This window comes from Hemicordylus capensis, chromosome 13 (genome assembly GCF_027244095.1).
Source record: "Hemicordylus capensis ecotype Gifberg chromosome 13, rHemCap1.1.pri, whole genome shotgun sequence".
Classification (NCBI taxonomy): domain Eukaryota; kingdom Metazoa; phylum Chordata; class Lepidosauria; order Squamata; family Cordylidae; genus Hemicordylus; species Hemicordylus capensis.
This window is the reverse complement of record NC_069669.1, coordinates 8,280,714-8,300,131: the sequence shown is the minus strand read 5'-3', so window position 1 is coordinate 8,300,131 and position 19,418 is coordinate 8,280,714. Positions and strand designations below refer to the sequence as shown.

At 46.1% G+C, this 19,418-nt stretch overlaps 1 protein-coding gene across 9 annotated transcripts in view; it reads left to right on the top strand.

Moving 5' to 3' along the window:
* Positions 1 to 19,418, top strand: part of LOC128336613 (ankyrin repeat and fibronectin type-III domain-containing protein 1-like) — a 427,021-nt gene that overhangs the window by 267,450 nt on the left and 140,153 nt on the right. For 7 of the 9 annotated variants that reach the window (XR_008312016.1, XM_053276530.1, XM_053276526.1 and 4 more), the window contains one exon: positions 15,026 to 15,066. Coding sequence is in view for 6 of the 9 variants with exons in the window: in XM_053276530.1 (XP_053132505.1) it covers positions 15,026 to 15,066 (41 nt within the window). In the remaining 3 variants the exon portion in view is untranslated. Of the gene's footprint in view, positions 1 to 11,933; positions 12,064 to 15,025; positions 15,067 to 19,418 lie in introns of those variants that run through there. The other 2 variants (XM_053276536.1, XM_053276533.1) reach the window with 2 other exon arrangements.

Below are 19,418 nucleotides of genomic sequence, written 5' to 3'. Positions count from 1 at the left end.
TCTGATTCAGAATAAAGGTAGGGCCAAATTTTCTAGAGGATTTAGTGCATCAGCAGATAGCTATAAAACATCTTTCCCACCCGGTGTGCTATTATTAAGAAATTAAAACAAGTGTCAAAATGTTGGAGTAGGAGACTCTGCTCCATATGAATAGATGTTATAAATTCCATAACTTAAATAGGCACTCATTTCAGCCTACTGCTGGTATTCTTCATGAAGGTTAATCAGATACTTTATTCCCAGATTTTCCCTGAATTGACACTTTCTTGGATCAATTTTGCCTATATACAAGGCCATTACACAAGAATTGCTTTCTGCATTTCCTGAGATCGATCGAACTCTAGAGAGGCTGAAAGTGAAATTGGCTGGAAACGCTGATGTGTAATGAACTAAAATTTATTCACAGGTTCAGTTAAGAAGATCAAAAGCCAAATATATAAATAAGAAAAACGTATATCAGACGCTAGGAAATATTTTGTCTTTCCATAAATCAGAATATTTCAGTGCTGAGAAATCTACTTTTTTGAAATTATGATGATTGTATGGCTTTAAATAGAGATTCTACTGGCATTCTCCTTGTTGCTTTTTGCCATGTATTTAATGAGTTACCAGAACTATTCTTGCATTCTTCAGTAATTTAGTTGCCCCATACATTAAACTGATATTTTGGGGGATTATTAGTTGTTCCAACATTGTCTGGGTGGAGTCCTATTTATATGGCCGTATTGGTATGTAGTGAATTTGATTTGGCGCAGTACTAAACTTTTAAAATTTGGAACAGATAGCTGTCTCCTATCTTTATATGGGAACATCACAGTTTCTAGTTTTATTCTGGGGCTCTTGCCATTACAAATATAATTTATTCTTTTATATAACTGTTTTCATATGATACACTCGAGAGTGGATAATGATTCAGGGAGAAAAAGTTTTTCCCCCTCTTCAAGGCTGTCTTCCCAATTAATGAGATTGGGAACATGTACCAAAAAAATCTTTTTTTCCCTCCAGGCTTTTTATAATACACTCAAATTATTCACTAGTATGTCTTGTGCTTCCTTTATATGGTTTGATGCCTAAATATTTAATGGATGTTGGAGCCCATATAAATAGCAAATCTAATCATTTGCTCTTGGCGCCATTGGTCAGTGGTAAACGTCTACTTTTGCCTCCCTTTTTAAAATAGAAAACGGTGAAGAAGATTTTGTGTCATTAACAAAAAATTTATTAGACACACTCCTGTGGGCCTGTAGAACCATTTTATATCTGTGAAGCTGGAGTTGTATCTGCTGCATATTCTGAGACTGCAATACCCAGGAGTTACATATTTGTTTCAGTTGATGTAGCTGCCAGCAGGTTTTTAGTAGGTCTGGATTCTGTTCCCTCCTCCGCCATGGATTTCATGTGACTTTGAACAAATTCCATAGGAGCCCATGCATAAACTGAAAATAGTGGTCAGCACTGAAACTTGCGTTTTGTAGGGTATAGAAATGTGCTAAATAAATAAATGCCATTCTAAACATGTGTCGTGGTTGGAGTGTTGGACTTGGGAGACCCAATTTCATATCAGCCTTGAAACTCACTGGGTGACTCTGGGCCAGACACTTCTCTGTCAGTCTAACCTACTTCACAGCGTTGTTGTGAGAAGAAACACAGGAAACTGCCATATACTGAGTCAGACCCTTGGTCTATCTAGCTCAGTATTGACTTCACAGACTGGCAGCGGGTTCTCCAAGGTTGCAGGCAGGAATCTCTCTCAGCCTGTCTTGGAGAAGCCAGGGAAGGAACTTGAAACCTTCTGCTAATGCCAGAGCGGCTCCATCCCTTAAGGGGAATCTCTTCCAGTGCTCACACTTCTGGTCTCCCATTTGTATGCAACCAGGGCAGACCCTGCTTAGCTAAGGGGACAAGTCATGCTTGCTACCACAAGACCAGCTCTCCTCTCTTTAAACAGCCATGTACACCACGCTGGGCTTTTTGGAAGTAGAGTGGGATATACGTGCAAAAATAAATTTGGTAATACTGTACATAGTTCTGGTCACCTCATTTCAAAAAGGATATCATGGTGGTGTCAAAGGTGTAGAGAAAGGCAATCAAATTATCAGGTGGTTGGAGCACCTTCTGTAAGAGAAAAACCCTAAAGCATCTGGGGCTGTTTAGTTAGGCTTAGGGGGAAAAATATGACGAAGGGGAAACACAGTAGAAGTTTCTAAAATTCTACATGGTGTGAAGAAAATGGATACAGATTTTCTCTCTGTCTTTCTCTACCAGCGAAATTGATTAGCATTAGATTCAGGGCAGACAGAAAACAAAACAAAACATTTCTCGACACAGCATATCCAAAATCTGTGAAAAGCCATATGCTGCAATAAGAATATATTATGCAACCTTGTATAATTTATTGTGAATGCAGAATTTGTCCTCTGTTGGCCCAGAACATGCCCCTCACTGTTTGAAAGCTATGTGATGTGGGTAGGTGGTCTTTTGGGCTGTGCAGGTATGTGATGGATGGCCCACTGAAAATGGCTTGAGAGGGAAGTGAATGAATGCCGATTGTGTGGCATTGTGGTGAAGCCAAGCTAATCCCATTCAGACGAGAAACGCAGATTGGAAGCTAGTCCCATTCAGACGAGAGGGGCCTGGTTTCACAGTGATGCCATCCTGAGAAATTTTCTTTAATTAAATCAAATCAAATTATTGATTTGATTTAAATTAAATTAAATTAAATTTAAATCAAATTAAATAGATGATAAATAATAAACTGCAGAGTGGGTGCTCTTTAGCAGTTCAGTCTATATTATCTTCACAGTCCTTCCCCTCTCAGGCGCTGTATTTTTCACTGTATTTTTGATGCTGAATTTTAATGATGTTTTACATTTGTTTTATTGTAACCCGCTCTGAGACCTTTAGGTATAGGGCGGGCTAGAACTGTAAGTAAATAAATAAATAAATAAATAGGGTTGAAGTAACAGTAATAATCATTCCAAGTATTCATATGGTGCTTTCCTAAGTGCTCAAAGCCCTTGATGTACATTTTTGTAACTAAGCATTGCAGCAGCCATGTAAGGCAAGCTATTATAGTTATTGTTATCCCTGTTTTACAGATGCAGGCTGTGATTGAGTGATGGTGGCTTACTTACCTAAGACCACCCAGTGAGTGAGTTGAGGCCTAATTTGAATCAAGGATTTCCTGACTCAAAGCTCATTATCTTAACCACTTTGCTCACTGGTCCTCCCTGTGGATAAAATGTATGATTATCATGTTCTAGAGTACACAGAAAGCAGGTCTGAAAGCAGAAGGGTTCTCAACCTGCGTCTCATCCTTTTTGGGCAGATTGTCAAGTGGCTGCTGCTCCTTTGTCAGAGCGAACGGGAGGGAACACTGAACTGCAAGTGTGCTATTCTATGCACATTTTTACTCTAGCCATGTTGAATCTTGGCTCGCACAATTGCTCTAGCTGTTATATTTCCTTCAGCAGATAATATTTTCAAATAGAAGAGCAGCACCCTAGTACCCCTGCTAACTAAGCAAAGAGACATCTTTTAAAGTGGTGATTCTCTTCTGTTTAGCGGGGGAGAGCAACTGGCCCCAGCCAACCCCAGCACAGCATCCCTCCAGTGGCTGTTGCTGGTGTCTACCTTATTAGAATTGTGAGCCCTTTGGGGACAGAGGACCATCTTATTTATTTATGTATTATTTATTTTTCTATGTAAACCGCTTTGAGAATTTTGTTGTAGAGTGGTATATAAATATCTGCAGGAGTATTGGCATGGACACACAGGTGAGAAAAGAGGGGCTTACCTGATTGTGGACCTTCCAGCCACCCATCGTGTGTGCTTTCCCTTCTGTAGAGGAGTATGGTTCTCTAGTCTCACCATCGCTAGGAGAGCTGGAAGGTACACGCCGCTCATCTTGTCCTCTGGCACGTGTGCATCAGGGAATAGCCTGCCTAACAGAGGGCAGGCAGCACAAATTCCTTAGATTTTGTCGGAACTTTAGAGCTTCCTGGTACTCGAGCCTGCAGTCCCCGGTGTATAACTGCACAAATAGCCGTTTGATGGACAACAGTAACGGGTAAGCTACAATGCTGTCTTTTATCCTACCAAAGAAAACCGAATTAATGAGAGTAGGGGCTGAGTAGACAACGGCTAGTTTGTATGGCTGAGTCCTTGACTCCCCGTGTTTTGGTTTGGTTCCTCTTGCGATGATACAGAAATGCCCTTGTTCTGATGCTAGTGCAGGGGTGCACAACTCAAACGCCTTGGTGAGCTGGGACCGACCATGACTTGGTGTGCAGGGGCCGAGGTCAGTTTTCAGCACATCAATTATTGCATTAAAATAAATTAAATAAAGATAGTAATGAATGTGAGGAGGCACAGGGTTGGAGTCGGGGGAAGGAGTGGGGAAGGGGGAATGATGACAGGGATCGGGGAGATCTGCTGTTCAGCAGCCAACTTCATTCAGCTGCTGCTGGTGGTCAGCAGGACAGACCAAGAGCTCTTCATGGCTCCTGCAGTTGCAGCAGGATATTCCTACCTGTGGGCCAGTAAAAAAGGCCCCATGGGCCAAATCTGGGCCCCAGGCTTTATGTTGTGCAGGCCTATGCTAATGCAATGTCAGATTTGGGGACATGGTTGTTGTCTCTCACTCCAGTTGCACTTGGGGCTAGAACCGATGTTGCATACACACACATGCATGCACATACACCCCCACCCCAAGTCCTTGTGGCCTCTTCCCCACCCCCCACCCCCAGTCCTCTCTTTCCCCCTCCATACGCTAAATATGTGTGGGTGTTTAACCCCTTCCTTCCTGCTGTTTCTCTGCTCTGAATACCCCAGCCCCCCAATTCCCCACCGTGGGGTTAGCTGGCTGAGGGAGTTGGTTGTCAAAACGACTGAAGAAATTCTGGAAGTCCTAGGCCATTCCTAAAAAGCCCTCTGACTCCAAACTGTTGGGCTGGATTTCAAGCCGTTTTTGAAAACACAGCAATCTTTAAGCCTAAAAGGAGTTGCTTTATTAGGCTAATGCGTGTGGCATGTGTGAGAAAAATAGTGCTTAAGTTTCAGCTTTTCCTGTGGAGTCATGACCAGATTTCTTTGTATAATGTGGTGTTTAAGACCCATTAAGGGGCTTTGGTATAAATAGTGCTTTCTTACTCAGTGTTTCTGCTCCTTCTGAGGCTGAGTCACATCTACTCACTTTACTGACCAAAACAAACTCATTTTTCTCCCCCTCCAATCTCTACAAGGCCAATACAGTGATTTTCCTCACGCGCATTTGACAGCAGAGTCAGCTGAATTCATATTACATAATCTTTATTTCTGGCTGTGCTAAAAGTGGCACACACATACACAAAAACCCCTCCTCCCAAAGTTTAATTTTTCATGCTGCCAACCTGAGTTTCAAGCTAGAGAAATGGTAACAAGACTTGTTAATGGAGTGAATTTAATGTGGAAATTGAGAGAATTATGAAACCCTAACCAGGCCATATTTTGCAGACTCCCTTCTGAGTCACGGCCCACTCCACATTAGTACTAGGACTCTCTGTGCAATGTTGTTCCTTGGAAGACCACCCTGGAGAAAACCTCTCATTCTAAGGGTATCTCAGCTCTGACTTAATTTTGTTTAAATGGTGCTTATGTCTGCTGGCTGCATTACTAACAAGCCTATTTGTATCCCAAGAATGTCATACTGTTGTGTATTTGCATGGTGTCTCCAGTGTTGAAACCCAATGGAGATTGGCACCTCTGGTGCTTTTATCCCTAACCATCCCTGACAAGTGTACCTTCTTCGTGGTCTCCTTCAAGGCTGGAGAGGCAGCATATTTCTGGTTCTTTTCCACAGTCATTTATATCAGTATGCCTCCTGTGTCCAGCCTCCTCAGTTAATGCTCTATGTTTTTTCTCCGACTGAATCTTAATAGGTAGCCCTCAGAACAGTATTTGCCTTATTGAACAGTATCTGCCTGAACGTTCATTCTGCCCTTTGCTCGCAGCTGGTCCAATCATTGGGTTATTGTTTCTATTCAGGGATTCCCAATAAGGGGTGCTAGTACCCCAAGGGTTACTTGAAGGGCTCCCAGGGGGTACTCAGGGCCCTCCTGCCTCCTCACTCTGCTACTCGCTTCTCACGTGAAGTTCGCTGGCTTGTGGTCAACATGTACTCAGCAATGTGGCCACTGGAACATAGGAACACAGGAAGCTGCCATATACTGAGTCAGACCATTGCTCCATCTAACTCAGTATTGTCTACACAGACTGGCAGCAGCTTCTCCAAGGTTGCAGGCAGGAATCTCTCTCAGCCCTATCTTGGAGAAGCCAGGGAGGGAACTTGGAACCTTAGATGCTCTTCCCAGAGCGGCTCCATCCCCTGAGGGGAATATCTTGCAGGGCTCACACTTCTAGTCTCCCTTTCATATGCAACCAAGGCAGACCTTGCTTAGCTAAGGGGACAAGTCATGCTGGCTACCACAAGACCAGCTCTCTTCCCTGCAGAAGGGGAGGAAGGAGGGCCAAGATCCTCCTCTGCTCCTGACTGGCTGGCTATGTGACTGAAGTTCAGTGAACCACTCCCCTCAGCCTGACTGTCCAGCTTCTGAAAACTAGCAATGGCTACTGGTATTTTGAATAAGACAAGTAAACTTGTCCCATTAATTTCAATGGGAGGTCTCATGAATAACTTAGTCTGGATGTAAGCCAGTCACTTGAGAGAGAGCCCCCCCCACACACAAACTCTCTCTCTTACACACACACACATACACACACCCCTCTACCAGAGCTGAAGGTTTGAGACAGAAGGAGGCCCCTTGTTAAAAAAGATTGGGAGCCCTGTTCTATATTATTAAACAAAGGAACAACACTAACCAAGCAAATGATTTTACAATCTTAAATCATCCAGCCTTACAGTGTGCATGCACGTGTGTGTACACACACTCCTTTGCTAAATTAAGGTGAATTGAAGGTTCTGTGCGTGTGTTGCTTAGGGCCACAAGCAGAGAGCATGACTAACCTGGATATATTTGAACTGAGGCATAATTCTTCCGCCCTCTCAGTCAAACGACATGAATGTAGACCTGTACTTTTAATTGTTGCACACTTATTAGAAAAAAACCTGTCCTATACAGTGACAACCACTTCCATGTTGCTGTTATGACTTGATAGTGGTATGTGTCGAACTGCTGGATTCTGCTCTGGAAAAGCTTGGCAGATCCCAGATTATTAATTCCTGCCTGTTCAAGCATCAGAGTGGATTGTAGGATTCAGAATGGAGTTGAGAACAGGCTCAGGAAATGCAGGTCTAGATGATGCCAAGTCGCACAACTCTAGGCTCTGGGCACATGAGGTTTATGCATAGCCTGCCCTGGGGCCATCGGCTTGCCGACCTCATCCCACAAACATATGGCCTTGGGCACAATGCTACAGCATTGATGTCTGCCAAGGCCCAAAGTAGCCTGTGGATGTCCTCACACTGCACTAGGCTAGACTTCATATATTGTTTCCAAACCGGAACTAGAATCCGCCAGAATTAGGCTGGCACAAGGTCAGGCAGGATTTTGGCCCAGGCCCCCGATGGGTAGAGTTCGGCACCAGCCCTTTTTGACAGCCAACTCTAGATATCTCAATCATTGCTGTCTTTTATTTTCTGGTGAGATGCAAGCTTTAGGGGTAAGCCATTGTGTTGCCTCCTCCACCTCACCTATTTGTATTGTTGGAGCAATAATAATGTTGGGCTGCCATACAGACTTGATATAAAGAATACGAAGCTCATATCATGTAGCAGGTCATCCAAGAACCTGAGTCGTAACTGTTGGTCCCCTTGCATTGCCGGGATACTTGCTTCGAGCAACTTGAGATGATGAGCCACTGTCACAATTATTTGGATAACCCCGTAACCCTTTGCGATGGGCCCATTGTGTTTCCATTTTGTCTTCTCTTGAGCTTGGCCCAGAATGTTGGCTGGCAAAAGAATGGCTCATTTCCCATTTTGCCATCTCTTCTGCAGGCAGATGTGATGCTACGTATTACTTCTTGGGCAGGAAGAAACATTCAATAAGAATGACTTTGAAAAAGTACCATTAGCAATTGACTGTCATCCTTGAGGGACATATATGATGGATTCTGTATAATAATTGCACAGGGGTTTAGGGGGTTCGTTTTTTAAAAAAAGTTGGTTCCCCTACCTAAGGACCTTGCTGCTTCTCTTCCCAAATAAGATTGCACTTCACTGCGTTCGAAGAATGCAAAAGAACCCTGGGTTTGGTAGTGACTGGCACCATCATTATTAAAGCAGGAACTCAGAAAAACAAAACATTCCCTAAGATGCACATCAACGAAGGTCCCACTGGTACTTCTACAGTAAAGATACTACTACAGTATGTTTAACGAAGGTATCTTTACAGTACTAGTACACCTTGGTTCCAGTTGTGCTTAATTTTTAACACCACAGTGCTATCATTAGGCCGTTCTGCTCAGCATATTGTACATTCTGCTCTAGGTAGCTGTAGTCAATGAGGCAAATTTGCTGTGCATGTTCTTGACTTGTGCCACTCAAGCGAAGAGACACTTCTCAAGGTTTGTAGCTCAGGCCATTGCAGATATGGGAATATTAAAATTTGTTGGTTAAGGATTCTTTCACATTAACTTGATGTGCAACCCTTCTGGGTTACATATGATGAAGAGAAAGACATTTAATTAGCTTCCCTACCTATCCGTCCTCACGCTTTTGTTGGGAGATCACAGATGTCAAATATTTGGCAAGCAAAGTGTCTGTGTGTTCTCGTTTCAGCTTTGCTGTGGAGAGGAGGAAGCAAATTCAAAGGGCTGTGGGGATTTTAATGTAAACTTTGAGTATAAGCAAACAAAGGTAGTTGTAACTTGACACTAATTCTCGTTGGCCTTTCTGTAATACGCAAGATCACCAAAGCATTTCCTGCAGCCAGAATTCCAATACAGTTGAATTGCTTCTGCTGCCTCCAGGTAACGATGTATGAAGTAGGGAAAAGGTGAAATAACTACCACCACTCCAAACCTCCACTGACAGTGTTTTTGGCATCATGTGGCAGAGTTGAGAGGTGATCCAGTTGCGAGGCCAGGGAACGGAGGGATGGATTCTACCCAGTCCCTGGTGGCCCTGCCATGTGTGTACCAGTGACACCCCTTGCGCGTGACATCACACACACATTGTTGTGGCCTGGTCTACGGAGGCCCGGGCAAGCCCTCCAGAGTTCATTCTCAGCCAGTGTTGGCTGACTGGGTGCATTTATTTCCCTTTCTCTCCCTCACTGAAGGAAATAAATGCCAATGCTGGCTGGGAATGAACTCCAGAGGGCCTGCAGGGGCTCTCTGGAGGCCAGGCCATGCTCATGTGCAAAGGGCCGTGGCCAAGTTTCGGGGGGGGGGGGGTCCATGTGAGCCTTCCAGAGTTCATTCCTGCAAGGGAGAGAGAGGGGAATGAATGCACCCAGCCAACAAACTCTGGAAGGCTTGCGCGGCCCTTCTGTGTCTCTCCGCCAGTTTATTTTTTGAACCCGTCCTCTCAGCGATGGCTCCACCACTGTTAAGTCCACATTACAGTAGACATGGGTACAATCCGCTTTCTACAGTAAGTCATAGGAATGTAGGAAGCTGCCTTATACAGAGACAGACCATTGGTCCATTCAGCTGAGTACTGTCTACACTGACTGGCAGTGGCTCTCCCAAGGTTTCAGGCAGGAGTCTTTCCCAGCCCCAGAATGTGATGCCTCCAGGGATTGGACCTGGGGCCTTGTGCATGCAAAGTAGCTGCTCGGCCCCCGAGTTGCGGCCTGCCTCATCGGCTAAGGGAAATATCTTCTCTGTAGAACTCATATGTAGTCACCCATCCAAATGCAAACCAGGGCAGATTCAACTGGGCAAAGGGGACAATTCATGCTTGCTACCACTAGACCAGTTCTCCTCCTCAGTGCAGAATTTCTCAGTGATTGTGATGCAGTTCGATTACAGCCATTCTCTCTCTCGCGGCACCTGACACGTGGCAGCCCCTCCTATCATGCACCTCACATCAAGCCAATTCTGTTCTTGCCCCATAAGCCGTGTGCCTGCTGAAATACTGCTGTCGGGAAGTCTCTGTTTCTCTCACCTCTCCAAGGAGAATTCGTTTCATTAAAGACAAGTGAGCGCATCATCCAGAAACACTTTAGTGAGGAAGAAGAAAAACCCACAGTACAATAAAAACGACTCCCCCTCTCATTATTTTGTTAAGGGATTTAATGTGTGGCTCCTAAACCCTTGAGTCATCAATGAGGTGAGTAATCGAGAAGAAATGAGCACAGCCAGGCTCACTAGTGAGTCATGTGGAGCCGTGAGGGATGCTGAGATGAGGATGGGATCTTCAAGAGGAGGGCTGGTGGCGTGTTTGGATGTCTTGCTCAATGTGTGGTCCACCCCGGTCCTAGTTTTCAGGCTCATAGTGGAAGACCCCCATGCTCCGTGACTTCACGGGCCTTGTGAAACAGCCAGAATCTGATTGACAGAGTGCAGTTCTCCTGGGACCTTTCTCACTTACGAATCTAGGTGGGTTATTTTGTGGGAGTATTGTTTGAGTGCATTCATATTTCCACTTAGGGCTACTATACACCCTCATTTCCCCTGGACATGTTGTCATGTTCATGAAAAAGAGGAATGTCCTTGAGGAAAGGCACATCTGGAACATCCTCCCAAATGAAGTCAGAATCTCCCCATCTCTGGTTGTTTTTAAACGACTTTTGAAAACACCTGTTTTATCAGGCTCTTCGTTTATGATGCTTTATGGTTTTGTTTATGGTGATTTTAATCTGTTTTATGTGATTTCTAGGTTTTATTTGCTGTTTCGTTAGGTTGCAAATCGCCCTGAGATTTTATATAGGGCGATATATAGATACAACAAATAAATACCCTGGCAGACCATTTATTTATTTATTTGATTGATTGATTGATTGATTTCTATACCGCCTTTCCAAAAATGGCTCAGGGTGGTTCTAGAGGCCATAGTATACTGGGAGAGTGTCTGCTTTCCCTGCAGAAGGTCGCTGGTTGACTCCCTGGCAGCATCTCCATGTAGGGCTGGGGAAGGCCCCTGTCTGAAAGCTTGGAGAGTTGTTACCCGTCAGTATAGACAACAGTGAGCCAAATGGACCAACGGTGTGATTTGGTATAAGCAGCTTCCTACGTCTGTTCCTATTTAAAGAAGTTTGTGGAGGCAGCGTTGACTGTGCCCATGGGGCTTCCTTCGACTTCGCCATTTGGGGTGCTGGTTCACCAGCCTCCCTCCCCTCCTCAAAGTCTCTCTCTCTCTCTCTCTCTCACACACACACACACACACACACACACACACACACACACACACACACACCGGACACATACACACTCAACTAGTTGCTCCACCCATCTCTTTGAGGCAAGCGTTGCTGCTGGTCACTGAGTTTGGCAGCCCCTCGAGCGCTTCTGAAAGAGTCACTAATGAGCAAGCCAACGTCTTTTGTCACTGAGCCTCGGGCCCCGTTGCTCCAATAAGGAGGCGAAGGGATGGTGGTGTGTTGCTGGCCTCCCTGTGCTTCTTTGCAACAACAACGACGATGATGATAACAATTAAAATATCTAGCTACAGGAAAACTAGACGCTCTGCAGATGATGATAGAAAAAAAACCACAGTCCTTCCCACAGGCGTAGTAGAGTCTAATAATACTGAAAGCTTTCTCCAGCACAGGAGCCTGAGGTTTGACTTGTCAGTTGACTTCGTACGGAGCACTGGCTGCTCCTTAGGGGGCAGGCCTCGTTTGGCGAGCGCTGGGGGGGGGGTGGGGGGGCAAGTTTATTGCTCCATTGATTAGTATTCTGCCTGGTTGCTTCCCACTGCTTGTAGCCATTGCCTGGCAACCAGCATGTAAAAGTACAACACCGGCTCGGGAGTGCAAGCATGCTTCCAGCGAGCGAGTGGTTGCCTCCCAACTCGTTCCCCTGCAAATGAAAGAAGGGAGAAAGGAAAGAGCTTGAGGATGTAAGCAGGGGGAGAAAAGAGAGGACGGCAGGTGAATGCACCGCAAGGTCCTTTAGGTACGGCCCGCTTCCTAGACGAAGGTTTGGTCCATCTGTCTTTTGTGTTGTCTCTTTTGCCCCTCCTCCCATCTAGTAAAGGCTGTGGGTGGGTGGGACAGTCAGTCACTTTCTGCAGATATCATTCCCTGGCATGTAGCTGCTTTCCCTTTCCTGGCCTTTTCCTCCTTCTCTTTGCGTGTTAAGGCCACCTGATTTAGCACAATACTTTCCCCAGGATGGTTGGGAGTTGCTTGCCCATGCGTCTGTTTCTGAGGAAATCCTTCCTCCCTGGTTTGGTTCGCAGCATGAGAGGGCAAACTTTTAGCAGAGGAGAGCTAACTTATCAAGGCCTCTCCTAATAAAGCCTTGATTGGAAGGTCTTGTCCACCCCCGCCCTTTCATTTGCAACGGAGGTATCTGGACATAATTCCCTGCCCCATCTGTCAGGTGCCTCTTGTGAGTGCTAAAAATTCAGAAGATAATGTTAGAGAAATACATCAGAGGTGCTTGACGTAGCCACCACTGGACGGGGTGGGGGACAAATGTCCCTGGGCAGCTGGGGTCAGGGGGCCCACCATGGCGTCTCCTCGCCCTTTCCCCAGGGCACTCCCTTGCCCTCCTCCCACACCCAGACATCAAATGCACTAGCCAGCTGGGAATGGACGGCCCTGCCCCTCGCTAGCTTCTTCCCAGCTGGGAGCTCGGGGCGAGTGAGGGAGAGCAAGCACCCATCCGACCCTTCATTTGGCAGCTAGGAAAGGGTGAGATTGGGGGCAGGCAGCCCCTACTGGGTGCTGGCCACATCCCCTGCACCTGACGTTGATGCAGGGCGTGTGACCCCTGTGCACTATGGCAGCAGGAGAGGTCATTGCTGTGAGCTTTTCCCAAGCCTGCCGGCAGGCTCCCTACACCCCTGCTCGCACTCCGGTTTCTGTGACTTCGCATGGTCACGTCCTGGCCATCTCACTCTGGCCTGCCTAAAAAGTGTGCAGATGGCTCCACCATCCAGTGCATTCTCACAACCTAGTGGGGATTGGTGGCAGCTGAATCCACAACAAAGCCTGACTTCTTTGCAAACGGGTGGTCAATGGGCATGCAGATTAATTGAGGAATTCAGCCTGTCGTGTTTTGTTTTGTTTTTTGTTTGTTTTCTAGACTCCCAGCTGGGTTTTGAGTCTGGAAATGCCACATGCTTTGACCGGCAGTGGAGAATTCTGTCAAAGGTTTGAGTTTCTCCAGAATTATGACATCTGTCAGCAAAAGGATGATGGATGAGTTCCAGTTTGGGTAGATGAGCTCATGGGAAACTGTTCACCCCCTCACTGCTAGGCTGGGTTGCTTGTCACGGAGGCGGCTGCTGACCAGTGCTTTAGTTTGGAGAAGGTGCATTCATTTAGCTAGTGACTGAGTATATCAACCTGATTTGTTCCTCGCAGCCCTGTGTGCTTTTATGGTTGTGAAGTTGGCAACCTCCACCCAGTCTGTCCCCCACCCCCATCTCAGTGCTTTGAGAAATGCTTGAAGTGGAATTTATGGAAAATTATGACTTGCCTGGCATGAGTATTGGTGCCCATTTGCCACAGGATAGCTGCAGCTGAGGGGCAACGATGCAAGCGGACTCTCCAGTGCTAAACAGGAGGCTTTGCCTGTCAGGGTTTCGCTTGTGCCAGCTGTGACATATAGGTCTGATTCTTAGGAATGGCTGAGGCGAAGGGCTTGTCCAAAATGCCGTTTCCTCCATGGCTGAGTTAATACTGTTGCCCTAAATGCTGCTAACTGAGCAAAGAGGCCCCTTTTAAAAGTGGCGTTCCTCTTTATTTAGCAGGGGGAAAGCAACTATCCTTCTCCAGTCCCAGGACGGTGGCTCTTGCCGGTGGTTTTTATGTGTGTTGTTTTTCTCGATTGCGAGCCCTTTGGGGACAGGGAGCCGTCTGTCTGTCTGTCTATCTAAGTTGAAATATACTGAAACTGCCTATTTATCCATCCAAACCTGAGCTCTCCATTTGATTTCATTCCCAACACTTGCTTTCTGAAATGCTTTTTGTCCACTGGAGATGCCAGAGGGAACTTGGGACATTGTCCATATAAAATGCATGCTCTAGCCCTGAGCTACAGCTTCTCCTCTGGTTGGTGTGCAACAATTCCTATCAAAAAAGAGGGCGGGGAAAACCTTCCTTATACCAAGTCAGACTGTCAGACCATCTAATAAGGTATTGACTGCCCTGACTTGGCAGTGGGTTCTCCAGAATTTGCAACAAGGGTTTCTTGTAGCCCTACCTGGAGATGCCAGAGATTGCACCTGGGACTTCCTGCACTCAGACCAGATCCTTTACCCCTGAGCTGTGTCTGCACCAATCTTTTTTGGATTGTTCATCTTGCTAGTCACCGGTTAGCTCTCTAGACCAGCAGGTATTGCCACACAGTTGGCACGTGTATGTTGCATATGTCAGGAATATGGATTCAGTGTTAAATACTGGAGAAATCTTTCATTTTGTAACAGGTAAGCACCCCCATGGAAAAATATAGGTTTCCATTAACGGTGGGCATTGCACTCTAATGCCCCTCTTCACCAGTATTGCAGGACTGAAGTGGCTCTAATTTATGTCTGACAAATGAATGGTTCGGACCCAATAACCAAAGGTAGAAGCTACCTAGTCGGAGGGCTGTGGGCCACCTCCAGCCTCAAAGGCAGGATGCCTCTGAGTACCAGTTGCAGGGGAGTAACAGCAGGAAAGAGGGCATGCCCTCAACTCCTGCCTGTGGCTTCCAGCGGCATCTGGTGGGCCACTGTGCAAAACAGGATGCTGGACTAGATGGGCCTTGGGCGCCTGATTCAGCAGGACTGTTCTTATGTTCTTATGTACAAAGCTATCAGTCTCACCTGCAGCTGTTACCTTACAGTTAACCTTTGTCTCATGTGTTGCATGTACTTAGGCAGAAAGTAAGACTTAAGGATGTGTCTCTCTCTTTATTTTTGCAGAGCCTTGGATCAGCGGACAAAAAGGACTTGTACCCATCAAAGTAAGACTTTCATCATTTTTCTGTTTGTGATTTCAATGAGATTTACTTACAAATTAGCTGGGCCAGGCGTAGAGCATCTGTGCCTCTAGTTCCCCCCGGCCCCCGCTGCTTTCTCCCCCCTACTGCCTCTGCTTTCTCTTCCCCCTGCCCCCGCCACTTTCTCTCCCCCCCACCCTGCTGCTGCTGCTGCTGCTTTCTCTGCATGCCCGCCTGCCTGTCCATTCACTGGCCTGTCTGTTGGCCTTATGTTCCCTGTAGCCGCTGCTGCTTTCCTCCTCCCCTCCCTCGCAAACTCTCACCAGAGCTGCCATGCATGGGATTAGCGATGGGTATGTCAGAGAGAGAGAGAGAGAGAGATGTTAAATACAGGTGAAACTCAGAAAATTAGAATATCGTGCAAAAGTCCATTAATTTCAGTAATGCAAATTAAAAGGTGAAACTGATATATGAGACAGACGCATTACATGCAAAGTGAGATAAGTCAAGCCTTAATTTGTTATAATTGTGATGATCATGGCGTACAGCTCATGAAAACCCCAAATCCACAATCTCAGAAAATTAGAATATTACATGGAACCAAGAAGACAAGGATTGAAGAATAGAACAATATCGGACCTCTGAGAAGTATAAGCATGCATATGTATTCAGTACTTGGTTTGGGCCCCTTTTGCAGCAATTACTGCCTCAATGCGGCGTGGCATGGATGCTATCAGCCTGTGGCACTGATGAGGTATTATGGAAGACCAGGATGCTTCATTAGCGGCCTTCAGCTCTTCTGCATTGTTTGGTCTCATGTCTCTCATCCTTCTCTTGGCAATGCCCCATAGATCTCTATGGGGTCAGGTCAGGCGAGTTTGCTGGCCAGTCAAGCACAGTACACTGTATACTTTTCAGAGGTCCGATATTGTTCTATTCTAAAATCCTTGTCTTCTTGGTTCCATGTAATATTCTAATTTTCTGGGATTGTGGATTTGGGGTTTTCATGAGCTGTACGCCATGATCATCACAATTATAACAAATTAAGCCTTGACTTATCTCGCTTTGCATGTAATGCGTCTGTCTCATATATCAGTTTCACCTTTTAATTTGCATTACTGAAATTAATGGACTTTTGCACGATATTCTAATTTTCCGAGTTTCACCTGTAGTTGTAGCCAAAGAGCATAAGTTGTCTGAGATGAAACTCTCTGTTTTGCTGTAACTCAGACCATTGTTTCATTTCTGATGCACTAGGAGAAGGGACTGAGCAAAATCCGTCGCAGTGGATACCACTGTGAAAACCAATTAATGCATCAGTTTTAGAAGTTGTGTTCTGAGAGCCATTGCCATTGATAACCAACTAATGCAAGGGTAGTTACAGTCTGGGATACCACAGGAATGTCATCTTTGGGTGGCAGTTCTCTCAACAGGATTGTTTATGGATGGCCTATTGAGCGCCTATATTTCATATCCCAGCACTAAATAAGGTGGTTAGAGCTTTGGCAGCTTTAGTGGTACCGTTTAACAGATGACCACGAACGGGTCTTCTAAAGGAGAGTCATCTAACAATCTTGTGCTGTGATTCTGGTTGATCAAGCTTACGTGGCTTTTAATCAGTGGCAAATTTCCATGCTTTCCGTTGGCTATTGAATGGATATTACAAACCCTTCATTTTGTTTGAACAGAAAGGACATGCGGAGAGATGTTCTTGGTAATTGCTCCACAGCCATGGAGTTCCCTTCCTATGATCACAGTATTATCTGATAGAATATGAACTTGCTTGTTTGTGATGATACTTGGTAATGAGCAAGGGGGTGTTGGGGGAGGCCGTGGCTGAAGCCCATAAAAAGATTGTTTCACGTAGCTACTGCTTCACAAGAACATAGGAAGCTGCCATATACCGAGTCAGACCCTCGGTCCATCTAGCTCAGTACCATCTACACAGACTGGCAGCGGCTTCTCCAAGCTTGCAGGCAGGAGTCTCTCTCAGCCCTACCTTGGAGATGCTGCCAGGGAGGGAACTTGGAACCTAGATGCTCTTCCCAGAGCGGCTCCATCCCCTGAGGGGAATATCTTACAGAGCTCACACTTCTAGTCTCCCATTCGTATGTAACCAGGGTGGACCCTGCTTAGCTAAGGGGACAAGTCATGCTACCTACCACAAGACCAGCTCTCCCCTCCTCTTCATGGCTCCCCGCCACCCAGTTTGGTTTTAACATGTCTGCTGTGATGCTTTGAGAACAGGGTGGGAACATTTAAATGAACAGGGTGAGAACATTTAAATGCCACAGCCCTTACCAGTTATCAGAAAGGTATAAGGTAAAGTGTGCCATAAAGTCAGTTCCAACTCCTGGCACCCACAGAGCCCTGTGGTTTTCTTTGGTAGAATCCAGGAGGGGTTGACCACTGCCTCCTCCTGCACAGTCTGAGATGATGCCTTTCAGCATCTTCCTATATCGCTGCTGCCCCACATAGGTGTTTCCCATAGTCTGGGAAACCTACCAGCAGGGATTTGAACTGACAACCTTCTGCTTGTTAGTCAAGCATTTCCCCGCTGCGCCACCTAAGGTGGTCCTATCAGAAAAGTATGGGTGTACAATATTTCACAAGAATCTGGATGTGTCATATTTTCATTTTGACATTGCAGGAGGATATCTATTTGCTGCTCCAAATTCTATAATGAATTTTTTTGGAAATGTAGTAGATGTTTTCTGTACAGAGTACTAGTTTTTTTTAATGTTGTAAATACCATGGATCATGCATTAATACACTTTTGGGGAGGAGGAGACAAAGAAGGGGCTGACTGAACAGCAAAAGCATATAATGCAGTTATTTCCACTATTTTTCACTGTCTCACACTGTCAGCGTGAGAGCCGTTTCCCACTGTGCTGCCCTCCACACAGTACTGCACTTTTCTCAGTGCTGGGGTTGGGGACCTTAAGAGAGACGGAGCCCTCAGGAAAGCGCTGGGATGGGCTACACTTCCGAACCCTGTGTGCACAACTTTCCAAGATGGTGCAGGGGCTCAAGAGGCCTCGGTTTCCCTTAAAGTAGCCCCTCCCCCCCCAGCGCTGGGCAAATCACGGCACGGCACGGTGGGAACGGTCACCCTGGCGTGGTGCCTGGAGGCACTGTGCAGAGTTTTCCGCTTTGGCCAACACTTCACACAGGCCCAATAAACAGGTAATCCGGGAGCTACACTAAGGGTTGATGGACGCTGCCACTGGTCCTTACAATCAAGAGCACAGACATAACAGAAATAGAGTTATCTCTGTTATAATCTATCCACATTGTTCTGCAGCTTCTTGCTCTGGGCCGTCTCTTGCCATATGGGAAATATGAACCTGTGGCGGAAGGTTACAAGATGGCACGGGCAGCGTTGTCCCCGGACAGTGCAGCACAGGCATGCCTCGCGACCCCGATAGACCCTGAGTTCCGCTGTGCCTAACACACCAGGTACAGGGCCGACTGTGCAGACACACCTGTGCGTGGGGCTCCCTCCCCCTCCCCCTGCCCCATTATCTTGCTAACTAGCTGTCCTTGCTGAAATGCTGCCTGCTGGAGATTAGGCTTCTAAATCAGTGATAAGGTTTTTAAATTTAGAACGATCTGTCTGCTTGCTTCAGGGCACTTGGTAATTGCTACTTTTTGGAACGTCAGCCAGGGCTGCCGGGACGCAGCAGTTCTGAAAACAACCCCCTTCTCCATGCCCCCTTGGCAGCACTGCTCCATCGGCAGGCTCCGGGACATTGTCAGAGGAATGACGTGCACTGCATTAGTCAGCCCTGGCTTTTTTGCTGCGTCGTGCGTCCTGTTTCTAAAACCGTGGCTTCCAGAGGTGTGAAATGAATGCCTGACCCTAATGAGATCACTATAAGTTAAGGATGTGCTTCGTCAGGATGGCTCAGCTCCTGGCAGAATTGGGTCTTTTCTACAGCAAGTAGGAGTAATGTGCATCTGCACTTTTCAGTAACTCCAGTTATGTACCTATGGGCTGGCCTTTCTATCTGTAGGTGTTCTGTAGACCAGGGCTTAACAGATCCCAGGTGCCAGGGAGCCGTGGTGTGCCTACACGTTTAACTATGGCATCTAAACTAGTGGTTGTTTAACAAAATCTTTATTTGCCTTAGACAGCCCTTTTTCTGTCCTCAATATGTTACTTGCAAAGGGGATAAAGAGAAGCCCATTGACTCTGCCCCTCCATGATGTCCATCACGAAGTCCAGACATTTTGTCAAGTGTTTGGCTTCTATATTTTCGGGCTGGCTCCTAGATCAAAAGAAAATGTGTCAAGGTATGCTATAGGCATGTTCTTTATCATGCATAGATGTTGGTGTGGCATATGTGCAAGTAAGCGGCAGTGCCTTGGATTTT